This window comes from Cercospora kikuchii (genome assembly GCF_019650295.1).
Source record: "Cercospora kikuchii DNA, contig_00008, whole genome shotgun sequence".
Lineage (NCBI taxonomy): Eukaryota > Fungi > Ascomycota > Dothideomycetes > Mycosphaerellales > Mycosphaerellaceae > Cercospora > Cercospora kikuchii.
Window position 1 is genome coordinate 1,884,387 of NW_025408589.1, and position 14,028 is coordinate 1,898,414.

A 14,028-nucleotide genomic window follows, 5' to 3' on the forward strand; every position below is an offset into this window, starting at 1 on the left:
AAGAGCCTAGATCGACATATACCAGCAGTTGGCAGCGTAGGGCTTTCTGCATTGCATCGCCATACTGTAGCCTCATTCATAGATCTGAGGCTTATTTTGGCCGCATAGCCGTTCGTCGCTTTCAGTTTGCATAAGAAAGACCACTAGTCGAATCGTTAAGATGCACTTGAGTGAGCCGGGAGTGGGCGCTTGCTTGCCATCTTGTTCACGATATTGTTGGAATCGTCGCTTTCTTCATTGCGTCCAATGCGGGACCTCTGAAATCATTAGAAGCACCTGAATTTTTGCCTACACCACAGAATAAGTGTTTAACAGTGTTATCATCGATACTGGCGTAGCCATTGTCATGTTCTGCTACGTTACGGTTCCTGGTCATGAGATTCACTTCGGTGCCAAGCCGCGCACGTGGTCCGTGCACGGAATTGATTAAACTGGATATGAGAAGTAATCATAAGCCGCACACCATTAGCACACCACAACTGAAGTTCTGGCTTGTCTCTTTCAAGAGAGAATGCTTTGAAGCATAAAAAAGTAGGTCATTTCGTCCGATTTCGCCATAGATCTCCCTGAGGCCCAGGACACTCAAGAACAAAAGAATAACGATACCAACACTTCCAATACCTGTACAAATGGCAAAAGAACTAGCTCGAGTCGGTTTCGATCCGACGCCCTCCGGGTTATGAGCCCGGCGCGCTTCCGCCTAAGGAATGTTAGAAATTGTTGAGTGTACGTATATAAGATTGATACTCACTGCGCCATCGAGCTTGACCAACTGAATGCACTGTGTAAGCACCTCATTGGATGACAGACACTATTTTATTACAATTATATAAGCTTGGAAAAACCCAGGTTGGAACCAGATGGTGCGTCGAAATAATTGGTGCAAAGTTTGCCGTGGGGAAAATTTGCATCCGAAAGCGGAGTGCCAAGATTCGACTACATGTTGACACATTCCTTCGCCCTTGCCATTGTTTTACTCAATGCTTCGAAGCATAACAAAATTATTGTATATGTGGATGCTGACCTCAAAGCGTCCAGAAGCAAGCTGCTTATCAAAAAAAGTTCCGGACGTCAACCACGCTTTCCAAGCCTGCACCTCGTCGATGTTGCGGGCATAGAACGTCGATCAGTGCAACTTCTATGCGATTCTGCACAGTACTGTAAACACCATCGATTTTGCAGTCAACTTTATCGCAAGGGTCAAAAATACCACGCGAGCCTGACCCAAAATCTGACATGACCCACGGCGGTCTTTTGACGGTATAGCTCCTGGTCAAGCTCGCCTTTCTTCTCAATTCAACTCGAAAAGTTGGAAACGATGGCTGCCGGACTTGGAAAGCTCATGAGTTGACCCAAGGACGGCACAGGCCGATCTGACCTTTACTAGGAGTTCATCAAACTACGCACAATTTTGTCATTCTGACTCCTTGCTAACGTTCTTCTCACATGCTGCTTATCTTGTACTAGATCAAGTTGACTCGGAAGCACCATTGAAGGAATTAACCACAACAGGTACTCTTTCATGCTGGAGCTACTTACATTGGGAATTTTTCATTGTCAATCTGCATTCCTACGAAGCTATCGAGACCTGACTATCCTTTGTTCTCAATGAGCTCTCAGACTATGCTCGATACTGCCATCGCCGGATGCGGCAGCTCGATCACAATCTCTTTGTCGCAGCATACATTCAAGATGTTGGGTGTAAGCAAACAGGCTATTGCTCAGCTTCGTTTCTCAGCACTTCCGTCACGATGGGTAACAACGCCAGTAAACCGACAGAAGACATTGCGCCAGTCGAGGCCCAAGAGGTTCTGGATCAAGACCTGCCAGATTATGATGACCAGCTTGATGATGCATCGTCAGACACCGCCAGTATTCGAGACGATTGGTCCCATGACGGCAATTATGACCGTATCATTGACGTCGGGTCGAGCTTCGACCGCCATGAAGAGGCCATTTTTGCCCAGCAAGTCGACCAAATGCACGCACACAACGATATCATCGCCTCGGCTTTTGCAGATGAGCTCAGATGGGTGGAAGATAATGAACGAGATATCTTGTCAGCGTGGTTATCAGCATCCAAGATCTATCGTGATGCATTCGCCAGCAGAGCGCCAGAATCCTTCGAAGCAACAGCGGATCTGATCGAAGACGAATGGAGAGCAACAGTGAAAAGAGAATCCTGCCTGCCAGTCGAAGATGTTGCCGACCTGAATTACAAGCTCAGCGATCCAAGCTATATCACAACCCGTCTACTCAACCAAGGACTACCCCAACAACTCATTCCACTTTTCGTGGACTATTTACAAATGGGTTTCGACTACCAAGACCTACTTCTCGAATTCACAGATGAGTTTGCAGTACACGGTGGTGATTTGGAAGCAACAAAGGAATACCTTGAATCGATCTTCGACCCATGCGACCCATACCATCGAATTTATTGGGCCGTACCTTGGCTTGCCGGGCGCAACAACGACGATGAATGCTATCCTCACGTAAAGGTCGCTTCTCCAAGCGGTCAGCTTCGTAGCCCAGAGCGTGGTGCATTCAAAGCTCTTTCGAACATTTTGCCAAACGCACCAGGATTAGAAACCTCTCCCACTCAAGTTTCTCCAGCACAAAGCTTCATACGCTTCCCAAGTTCCAGTCCAAATATTCCACCTTCACCATTTACGCCCCGAAACGACAACAATTTCATCATCCGCAACATGTGCAAAGACTTCCGTTGGCTCGCGAAACGTGGATGGCCACCACAAGCATCATGGAAATTCATCACTGCAATGGTACGCACACGAATATCGTCTTCAGGTGACGATATTGGCAGAGCGATAGACAGCGTCTACGGTACCATGCATCTGTACACGGACAGCAGGCTCGTCAAGCTCGAGATTCATCAATGGCGAGATCTCGCGCTCCTGGTTGAACTTCGGCCAACACTTGAGGAACTTCCAACAGACGAATTAAGGGACCGTATGACCAAAATCGTCGAAGATGCAATGGCAAGAGACTTTGACTTTTACTGGACGATCGAACAATGGCATCTAGCCTTCAAAGATAATTCGATCTCGCGGCGCCAGTCTGTCCGCGCGATATCCGATGTCAGGAACGGGCTCGAGAATTTCCGCGGGTTTATCTTAGAACAGAATGCTGAAGAAGTACTTCGGGAGTGGGCGCCGAGGCTTTTTCACTGCCTTGACAGAGATAGCGATGATGAAGATGACGACCCTCCAGCCCGTTCTCCTCATCCAACATTTGAGGAAGTCATGAATGGCTTGTTCGATGGTCCTGACTCTGATCAGGATGGATCTGGAGATGGTGGGTCTGATCACAATGGGTCCGATCATGATGGATCAGATCATGGTGGATCTGACCATGATGGATCTGGTTATGATGGATCTGGTTATGATGGATCTGGTTATGATGGATTTGGTCATGATAGCTCAGAGCCAGAAGACGAAGATGCTGACGACACCGAGATGAGCTCCTCTGAGAGTGAACCCAGCTCAACCGAAGAGGCCGACATCGTTTCTGACGACATCTCGATGCGAAGTACAGAGGAGGGAAGTCGATACTCTCCAAGACTCGAGGGAGATGAGAACGATTCTGGGGAAGAAGAAATCGTTGTTGGGTCGCCCCGAGCTCCTCCATCATCTCCCCCAGCACCACTTCGCTCTAGCCCGCTCCGTTCTCTCTGGAACGCGGTAAATCCCGGTCAGCCACTCAGTTCTTCCCGAGCCTCCCAAGCAACAGCAACGACCTGGCACACAGCTCGCAACTCTCCATACAACTCTAGCCCGCCTGCACGCCAATGGTCCTCTTCACCCCCAAGACTCCCCTCCACTCCTCGCCTCCTTCCCACATCACCCAACTACGCCCCAACCCCATCACCGATACAATATCTCCCAACCCGCAACGCAAGCTCCCCAATCTCAAGCTACCACACAGCATTCGGCACATCCCCCAACAGAGTCCACACCACACCTCCCCCATTCTCCCCTCCCATGCCCTCCACTCCCCGAGCCTCAGACATCCAAGGCCCAACTTCCCCACCCTTCGCCCAAACCTTCGACACCCTCGTCCGCAGTTCCACTCCAACTTCAAATCGCCGCAGACCCACACCCCGCCACCGCGACCGCAGAATCCAACGCGTAGACAACCTCCGATACGAAAATCGTCTCGAAGAACCTCGTAGATTACCGAATACGCCTACAGCGAGTCATTTACCTCCAAGACCGAGAGATCGTACTCGGACACCGAGTAGAGCTTGTCCGACTTGTGGGAGACGGTGGAGGGACAGGAGTCAGAGCAGAAGTAAGAGTAAAAGCAAAAGTGCTTCTCCTGCACCTGCCCCTGCGCCAGCGGCAGAACGTACGACCGAGGGGCGAGTGGAGAAGACACCTCCTCCAACAAAGCAGCAAAGGAAGAAGAAAACAAAGAAGACGCCATCATCTTCGCAGCCTGCTGTAGATTCGGGGAAAAGGTATCCAATGAGGAACAGGAAAGCTCCGGCGAGGTATGAAGGCTGAATCCTTAACCTTCAAGTAGACGAAACGTGTCGTAGTGTATCTAGATAATATGTCAAAGTCCTGAATGTTTGGAGTAGAATCACCTCTTGCCTGCAAACCTAGAACCAGTCAAAAGCCACGACTTGGCTCAAATTGATCTCGTCATGCCCGGCTGCTTTCAAAACTCCCATCTTGCTCGTGCCTAATCTGGCCGTCTTTCGGAACGATGGGCACAGTGCGAAGTACATCGATATTCGATCGTGACGTGTTTTATTTCCAGGTCTATCAAGAAAGTCGCTCAATGCTCTGACTTCGGACTCCAGTTCATGCAGATCTTTGCTTCCCAGCGTCAAACATGGCCCATCCCAATCCCAAGAACGTGATCACCAAGCCCTCAAGCGGGCTCAATCCACGTCTCCGCTTCCATCAAGATTCATCCCAGGCGTAGGATCAAAAGTGCTGTCTTTCCTCAAAGCCTCTTCCTCCTCGCTCTCGATCTTGACTTCGATCTTAAGCTTCCCTTTGCCATTCTGCTGCGGTCGAGCTTCCACAGCGGGACTCATCAGAATGCCACCAGACAGCGACCTGGGCGTCAAATTCGTCGAAATGCGCCGGATAAGTGGTGTGTACTCGTCGTCTTCTGATGTGAGATCCTATTTCTTGTTCTTCGTGGCATTGCGAGAGGCGAAGCGGCCTAGATTCCCAAGACTTGACTTGTTTCGTTGATGGCTGGCGGGAGGCGCGTTGGCCTGACGAACAACTGATTGTTGGAGATGTTCGGGCTTTTGTATCACCTTCGGTGGTGCCTTTACCGGAGCTGCGTCATCAAGGCCATGCTGATTGATGAGCTGGCGCTGCTGAGAACGTCTCACTTTCTCTTGCGTCGCTTTGAATTTCTCCAACAGGTCGTTCCATTTGATCCCCCCACTATCCTCGCGGCTCTTTAGACGATTGCGCTCGCCGAAGTTGCCGCTCATGGAACTTGACGTTCCCGAGGCAGCTGGTCCCACACGGTCGCGGATGTGCAGATATCCTATCGCTGAGACACTGTTCAACCGGTTCTTGAGTGCAGCGAATGCACTGCTTTGTGGTAGTAGCATCAGCAAGCCATATAGGCACTTGTAGAGATGGGGATAACGATCCGGCTCCAGGAGCTGCATGCGAAGGTAGGTAAAGACAGGTGACTCCAAAAGTTGCACCAGCTTGTCGATCTGTATGAGCATGTTGACAGTCATCTCCAGTTCTGAGAAAACCAATAACAGATTATAGGCTTGTTCATAGGCCTGAGCCAGTAAGCAGAGTGAGAAAGTGGCGACCGCATTGTGACACCACGCCTTGAACAGCACCGTGAAGAAGCTTTGACCTTCTTTACTGTCGAGGTTCCGCAGGCGCCTGCGCAATTCTGCCAACTCTGGCGCAGTGATGAGGTTATTGTTGAGGTTCTGCACCATGATAGAAGCGAACTCGACATCATCCTCGTCCTTCTCTAGACAATCTGCCATGGTTCGAAAGATGCGCTCGGCAGACAGTGAGAGGCACAATTGTCGGATGATGAGATTACCCCTTGATTCGAGAAGACGTCGGTCGGTCTCGAACAGCTTCAGCAGATTCACCATGAACGAGGTGAAGTAACTCTGATCGCTGCTCTTGCTAATCTCTGACAGCAGTAGCAGATCCCGGGTGACGACAGCTTCTGCAGGATCACTAAGCGTCTTGAGCAGTGCCGGAAACGTCGCATCCTGAATTGCCAGAATCTTTCGAGGGGACTTCCGATGGAGCATGATCAGCCAAGCTAATGCAGCGACCCTGGTGGCCTCGTGCTCGTGCAGGAATTGTAGAGTCAGCGCGCTCACTGCCGCCTCATAGTCGAGGTCTGGATGAGCGTTGCTGATGTTTTCGGACTCATCTGCAGGTGGCTCGGGGGTGGAGACTTCTGGCGTCCGTGACTCTGGAACATCTGGCGTCCTACGAGCTGTCCGGCTGCCGAGCGACTCTCGCTTTCCGTCCCCAGCATCTCGAAGGGCTCGCAGACCTGGAGCGTTATTTGCAGTTGCCACTGCCACCTGCGTGGGTTGCTCCACGACTCCACCATGTGTCCGCGTTGGGTCATCTGGCAGAGACATTATGTACCTCATAAGTTCACTGTTGACCTTTTTCGCTTCCGTGTTCACATGATCCTTGTCGTGTGAAAGGGAGGGAAGTAGCTGCTGTAATAAGCTTGGTGTGAACGGTAGAATATCTTCTGGGCAGATCTCGAGGAACGCGCCAATCCAGTTCAGACATGTGAGCTGAACTTCTTCCTCGCGTGACCTCGCCAGGAAGTCCACCAAGATTGCCGTGATCTTTGGGTAATCGATTTGGACGTCTTGACCTGGAATCCATTCGTCCTCGGCATTCATGCCTTCGACGTTATCATTGTCCGCAGCTGTGAATGAAGAAGCATCGTCTGGTGTCCGCTCGTCACCATTGCCAGGGCTTGTATCGGCTTCGATCGCTTGCATTTCGCCGTTCTCCCTGCTCTCGCGGCTTTGATCCAGGTCGGCTTCTACTTCCGCCTCCGCGGCATCGCTGGCGTGATCATCGGCAACGAAACTTGAATCGCTTGCTTTTCGCCCGTGCTCTTCCCTACTCTTTTTGCTCTCAGCCACCTCTTGTTTCACCTCGGCAATTTTCTTGATCTCCTTCAGGAACCTCCTGAGAACCTCCCTGGTCGCATTGTGAACATCGAGAGAGCCATCGCTCAGGAACGTCAGTAGCCCTTCCAGGAAGCTGGGTAGATATGAGACCAATTCGAGATCTGGAATTGAGTCCAACAGTAATATCCACTGTACGAGAAACGTTCTTGCCCATGGGTTCTGCACATTGATTCGCTCTTGGAGAAGCGGTATGAATTTTGGTAAGCTGAATGCCTGCGGTATCTCGACACTCTGGTCTGGAGTGTTCTCGGTAGATTCTTTGCTTTCTGATACAAGCACTGAAGTGTATGTGGCGGCAGACTCGGATACAATGTCTTTGATCAGTCGATCGAGAAGCTCGGCTCCATTTTTGACAGAAAGCTCCGTGTCGGCGGCCAATTTGCTGAGGGCATCGAAGACATCGTTGAAGTATATCAATATTTCACCTTTGGCCACCTTGGCGATGTTGTACATGCTCTCGCAAGCATAGTATCTGACCCGAGCATCTTGGTCGGAGAAGCATGCCTAGGTATGAGTTGTTAGAATTGCCATGCCGCTGTCTTTAATGCATCGTCATGGTCCTCGATAGCGGTGCCAGTATAGAAGAATCACGTACCAGCACTGGTGGTACTATCTGTTTCAGGTAGCGTGCTACTTCCTGTGCAATGTCAGCGGCAGCCTGGATTCGCGTTCCGTTGCAACCACCCACCGGACCTAGTGCTATGGCCGCGGCAGCCAACCCAATGAGGCCGCCATTGCGGGCGTGAGGTTGGTGGACCGCATACGCGTAGTCATGACATAGCTGCCATACAATCTTGCCTATCCTGTCGTGGTTCTGCTCTGCGAGAGCATTGCGTATCACCGTCTCGAGCCTGCGAGCATGCTGTGTCAACGCCTGTTTGTCTGAGGTCGCCCGTATATCCACCTCGTAGTCATCGGTGTAGGGGCAGCCGGGGCTCTTGGGCGGCGGCGAAGCAACTGTCGTCGACTTGAGAAAGGCGACGGCCATGGTCCCTCGGAAGGAGAGCAGCGGCGAGACGGAGGAGGAGGTGGAGGTGGTAGTGGGGGTGGAGCACAGCGGAGAGGCGACTTACTCTAAAGCGCCTGCTTTACGCTTGTCATCTGGCGGAGAGCGTTAGAGGGATGCACGGCCTGCGGAAGACGGGAGCGCTGGACGACGACTTACAGAACTTATCGGACAAGAGACGCAAGTGGGCATGATCCATACTGCGCGTTACTCATGCAACATAGTCAACCTGCTCAGCGAGCTTGGGAGCCGTTTCACGCCCGACAAAGCTGGGCGTCCTGTGCTGCCTCCACCGTCATGCCTTCCTCAAGGCACGCGACTGTTGGAGCTTGGGAAGCTCTATTGGCAAACGGTGGTGCCTGCCGTATGCAATGCGTTGCTGCAGATATTATTCGGAAGGTATGCAAGAGTGGTCGTCATTGCAGCTGCCGCCTGTGAGATCACAAGCCTCCGCGCGCCAGCTCCAGCAAGCGCGCCATGCTGCACGCAGGGATCGTGCAGATCATGCTCGGCTCACCTGCCGAAGGCCCGACGCGGCGCCGCTTCTTTCTTCGAGAACATCCATCTCGGGCCTTGCGACACCGTCATCCACCGCGCCGCACAGCCACTGCTCACAATGGCGGACCAAGATCACTCACGCGAGGTGTATGTATCAACATGCGTCCTTTGACCATCAGCGCTGACCGCGCGACAGCTCTCGCCTATGGCGCGTCCTCCGAACCACAAAGCAAATGTGCCAGGACCGAGTATGACCAGCGCCGCTGCACACGCGCCAGGGCCAGACTGACACGCGCAGGGCTACGAGTTGACCGACGAAGAATGCAACATTTCACTCGACGAATTTCGAAACGAGTACACCGAACAAGATGGCTCGCCCAGTCGCGCTAAAATGGCCTTCACTGCCCGACCCTCAGACGCCATGATCAAACGCTACACGCCGCTCCCACGACCCGGCCAGCCCGAACGAGAACCTGAAATCGGAACGATTCACGTCGAGTTCTTCAACGAGCCCTCGGTCGGCATTAAGCAGCTTAAGCAATTCGTCCAGACCCTATCAGAGAAAAACTACTACACGGGAGTCTACGTTACCGCTGTCGCGCCCACATCTGCTGCGAATAAGATCATTCCCAGCGTCCTGCCGACTATTTTGGAGATCTTCAAGGAGGAGGATCTGCTTGTCAATATTTCGAAACACGAGTTGGTGCCAAAGCATCTTCTGCTATCGCCGGAAGAAAAGCAAGGTCTCCTGGTGCGATATCGTCTGAAAGATACACAGCTCCCGCGGATCAGGTCTGAAGATCCCATGGCAAAATACCTTGCACTACGGCGCGGCCAAGTGGTCAAGATCATCAGGAAGTCAGAAACTGCCGGGCGGTATGCTTCCTACAGGACTGTGGTTTGAGATGCTTGAGGATTTGGGACACAAAAGTTTTACGAGCGCGCAGAAATATGCACGAGAGTTCAAAGCATAGCGGGGCGTTGAGTGCTTCATGTAAGAGTAAGATGATGCATCCACCAGGCGGCTTATGTCAAGCATAGCGGCCTTGCACTGCACCCCTTGTGAGAGCTCGTCCAGTGCTAGGGGAGAATGCTGACTGCCACGTCGATTCGGGGCGATGCCGATTCGCGTATCGCCTTGGACTCCGCGACAATATAGTCGAAGAGTCGACGTGGATGTAGCCAGGCACAGTGGACGGGCTATTGGGTAGCATAGACTAGGCGTCAAGATGCAGATAGAGCTTCAAGATTTGGCTTCAGAGGGTCAAAATCAACCACATTTCGAGTAGCTTCCAACTCACTCCGCATTATAGTGTCAGCTAATGCCCTTCTATGCCAAGAGACGCTTCTCCTGGTTGTCACTGTCATGTCACCGTGTTATTGTTCAAAGTGCTACATGCATGGATCGACGCGCCAAGCCTCCCTCCTCTTTGGCTGGGCGAATCCTCTGGATCTTGAATCTGCCGACGCTCATGCGACAGCCAGCCTGCTTACCGCTGTTCGCGTCATGTCCTACCATACCGCGCTCTGCTGCTGCTGTCCGGCAGACGATAGCAACCCGACCTCGATGCCATAACAACCCTTATCGCCGGCAGCGATGCGATGCCTCAACAAGACTCCACTAGAGAGACGCGACGGCAATCCCGTTTCGGCCGCAAGGTGAGCAACCACAGACCCTGGTCGACACAACCCCATGGGCCTGTTGGCTCCACAGCCACGCCCAGCGCAGATTCTCATTTCTGTTACAAAGAAGTGGAGCAAAATGACCTGATCTTCTTACCGCGACGATGGGCCGCTACGGCGATGAGGGCGGCGCGGAAACGACTACTGACCTGCCTATCCAGCTCCGCCGAGCCTCATTCATCCTTCCCAAAACGGGCGAGCGCTCCAAGCGCCAGTTCACCCTTCGCGATGCGTCCGCTCGCATGTCCCAGGGCAACAGCCCCGAGCAATCACGATCCTTTCTGAACGGCGATAGCATCCGGCTGCCGTACGATGAAGGCGAGTACGAGGAGCCGACACGATGGCAGCAAATTCAAGATGTAATCCAGGACCGCGCGCAACGATTCCGGAATTTCGCAGTCAGCCCGACTGGACAAGGAATCTTCAAATGCTCCATCGGGTATGTCCTGGGCTCTATGGCCACCTTGATTCCCAGTATCGCCAAGTTCTTTGGTGATAAACAGGATTCGAAGCACTTGGTCGCCACCGTGACGGTCTATTTCCATGCCGCGAGAACAGTGGGCAGCATGCACGAAGCTACAGTACTGGCTCTTATGGGATTCCTATATGCCGCGTTCCTCAGCTTCTCAAGCATGGGCGTGAGCATATTCTTCGCCCACCAGGATTTGATTGTAGTCGGCCATGCAATCGTCTTGGTCGTATTTGTTGCCGGAGGGTTCGGCTTGATGGCATATGTCAAGCAGCGGTTGGGAAACCCACTCGTCAATGTTGCGATATCTCTGGCTTCGCTTGGAAGCATCACGATCTTGCTTCGAGAAGGCTCGATCCAGGCAGGTTCATTCTCTTACGAAAGGATCACACAGGTTCTGGGCATGGTCATCTTGGGAATCATCATCGCAAGCGTGGTCAATTTCGTGATCTTTCCGACATTGGCGAGGAAGAAGCTTTCGGAGCAGATGGAGAAGAACACTGATCTGCTCGGCGAGATGCTCATATCCATCACGCGTGCGTTCCTACATGGCCGCGAGCAGGATTTGGAGGATGACTACTTCAAGACTTTGGCGAAAGAACATGCGTCGAGCTTGAATGTTATGAAGAAGAATTTGAACGAAGCCAAGAAAGAACACTACGTTTTGGGCGACGAGAGACTGTACAGGGCGCAAGCCAAAGTCGTTTCGTGTCTCGCTGGACTGTCGCAGGATCTGGGAGGCTTGAGAAGTGCTGCATTGGCACAGTTTGCATTTCTCAACGAACAAGAGCAGAATGTCATCTATGGGAGGTCGCTGAGCCCGGTGGACAACGAATCCTGGATCTCAAATCCCACCATGACGAGCCCACCAATCGATGCCCCGGCGCAGAATTATCGCAACCTTGCTGTGATCAATGAGGTCTCAGAGGGCGGATCGGCCGAGCAGTCACTGCCAAATGGGAATGGCTTACCGGTGGGCGGGCACGAACGATCAACGAGTGACATGTCCAACTTCAAGAACGGCTACTTTGTCACTCCTAGCGGAACAGCGACACCGTACTCGACCTATACGGACTACTCGACACGTGAGCACGAGCCATATACTCCAGGCGGACAGCTCGCAAAGAGTCCTGGAGATATGTTCGTGGCGTTCATAAGCCAGCTAGGCCCCCCAACTAAATCTCTAGTTTATACTGTGAAGCAGGTGCTGGACGAGTTACCATTCAGAGAGGCCAGGACACCAGGCTGGAATCCATGGACCGTACGAGAGCTGGAAGTGGCTGTTAGCGAGCAATTCCACGACAGTCTGCGGGATGCAGTGGAATTATATCGAGAAGAGCGTAAGCAAGCTCTCTCTGCACTGTACCAGAATCGGGCGATTAGTGCAGCAGTAAATGCGCAGCACGACAGCAAGGGTGCCTTTGGGACACGACCCCAAACGCCTGGCACCCGCTCGCCTGTCAGTATGAGAAATGACAGAAGGCAGAACACACTATTCGACCGACAGCCCGAAGAAGTCTTGGCAGACATCGAGGAGGTTTCTGCCTGCTGCGGACACTTCTCCTTTGCGTTACTCGACTTTGCTGAAGACGTGCTCAATTACCTGAATGTTTTGGATGAACTAAAAATTGAGATGGAGTCGCCACGACGAAGCTGGAATTGGCTCAAATTCTGGCAAAAGGAGCGGAAGCCCGATGGCACTGTCAGCCCACGAGCCAGCACATATCCAGAGCACAACGAAGAGCCTGACAGTGGATACAAAATACCGGAGGATATTCGCAAGGCAGATCGTCTCATATCCACTACACACAGCTTCTTGTTGAATAAGCCTTGGTACTACGGTGTATACAGGGCGTTTCGCTGGATCCGGCGAGATGATGTTCGATTCGCAGTCAAAGTCGGCCTAGGCGCAGCTTTATACGCCCTACCAGCCTTTCTGCGCGAAACACGGCCTTTCTTCCTTCACTGGCGAGGCGAGTGGGGTCTGGTCTCGTACATGGTTGTATGCTCCATGACGGTCGGTGCAACAAACACAACGGGATTCAATCGGATCTGGGGAACAATCATCGGTGCTGTCTGCGCTACACTTGCATGGCTAATAGCGAACCACGATGGTGTTGCGAATCCTTATATTCTTGGATTCTGCGGCTGGTTGATGTCGCTTTACGGGTTCTATGTGATCGTGGGACAAGACAACGGCCCGATGGGACGGTTCATCATCTTGACTTACAACCTGAGTGCGCTATACTCGTACAGCTTGAGCATCAACGACAACGACAATGACGATGACGAGGGCGGCGTCGATCCTGCCATTTGGGAGATTGTTCTTCACAGGACTGTCTCCGTGACCGTTGGTACAATCTGGGCTATAATAGTCTGTCGCTGGATTGCCCCGATTTCCGCGCGCCATAAGCTCCGAGAGGGACTATGTCTTCTCTGGCTTCGTATGGGCTTGATCTGGAAGCGTGATCCACTGGCTTTACTCTTACTCGGCGAACCAGCAAGCGCATATATGGATATCCGCGAAGAAGCAGAACTCGTCTCCTTCCTCGGCAACCTCCGAAGTCTACGAAAAGCCGCATCAGCCGAATTCGAATTCCAAGGTCCATTCCCTGACAAACAAATCGGCAACATGCTCGATCGCGCCGGTCGAATGCTCGATGCCTTTCACGCTATGAATGTCGTCATCTCAAAGAACCTCCAAGCCACGCCTGGCGAAGCCGCCGTCCTCAAATACACTCGTCCCGAACGCTTCGCATTATCGGCTCGAATCTCCCATCTCTTCACCGTCCTCGCCAGCTCCATCAAACTCGAATACCCGCTCAACGATGTCTTACCAAAAATTGACGACGCGAGAGATCGCTTACTTGCGAAGATTTCGGAGTACAGGAGAACGGGAGAAGGGAGGGAATTGACAACAGAACAGGATTATGAGATGTTATATGCTTATGTGCTGGTTACGGGACAGCTGGCGAAGGACATCGAGATTGTGGGACAGGAAGTCGAAGGATTGTATGGGACGTTGAATGAGGATAACTTGAATTTGCATTGAGTGCGTCTGTTGATGATACCAGGTTGCATGGAAATTGTGTATGGAGTGGCAAGCATTAGCGATGAGCTATAAAATTGGCGTGGCGTGTAGAATAGGAATACAGATGCCTTGGGCGTCAT

The 14,028-nt window shown here is 52.2% G+C and overlaps 4 protein-coding genes across 4 annotated transcripts; 3 read left to right on the plus strand and 1 right to left on the minus strand.

Annotated features, from left to right (window-relative positions):
* Positions 1 to 1,646: 1,646 nt before the first annotated feature.
* Positions 1,647 to 4,526, plus strand: CKM354_001192800 (uncharacterized protein; the record flags this gene model as incomplete). The annotated part of the gene is made up of 1 exon (XM_044807437.1): positions 1,647 to 4,526. The coding sequence occupies one exon, from the start codon at positions 1,647 to 1,649 to the stop codon at positions 4,524 to 4,526; it is 2,880 nt and encodes a 959-aa protein (XP_044663372.1).
* Positions 4,527 to 5,158: 632 nt separating this feature from the next.
* CKM354_001192900 (uncharacterized protein) lies at positions 5,159 to 8,406 on the minus strand (the record flags this gene model as incomplete). Its single annotated transcript, XM_044807438.1, has 5 exons — positions 5,159 to 7,705; positions 7,797 to 7,838; positions 7,890 to 8,052; positions 8,275 to 8,302; positions 8,367 to 8,406. 5 exons carry the CDS (start codon positions 8,404 to 8,406, stop codon positions 5,159 to 5,161), a joined length of 2,820 nt encoding a protein of 939 aa, XP_044663373.1.
* A 417-nt stretch (positions 8,407 to 8,823) lies between these two features.
* Positions 8,824 to 9,609, plus strand: CKM354_001193000 (DNA-directed RNA polymerase core subunit RPB5; the record flags this gene model as incomplete). The annotated part of the gene is made up of 3 exons (XM_044807439.1): positions 8,824 to 8,852; positions 8,902 to 8,953; positions 9,004 to 9,609. 3 exons carry the CDS (start codon positions 8,824 to 8,826, stop codon positions 9,607 to 9,609), a joined length of 687 nt encoding a protein of 228 aa, XP_044663374.1.
* Positions 9,610 to 10,307: 698 nt separating this feature from the next.
* On the plus strand, positions 10,308 to 13,909 carry CKM354_001193100 (uncharacterized protein; the record flags this gene model as incomplete). Its single annotated transcript, XM_044807440.1, has 2 exons — positions 10,308 to 10,364; positions 10,550 to 13,909. The coding sequence occupies 2 exons, from the start codon at positions 10,308 to 10,310 to the stop codon at positions 13,907 to 13,909; spliced, it is 3,417 nt and encodes a 1,138-aa protein (XP_044663375.1).
* Between the last annotated feature and the right edge of the window lie 119 nt (positions 13,910 to 14,028).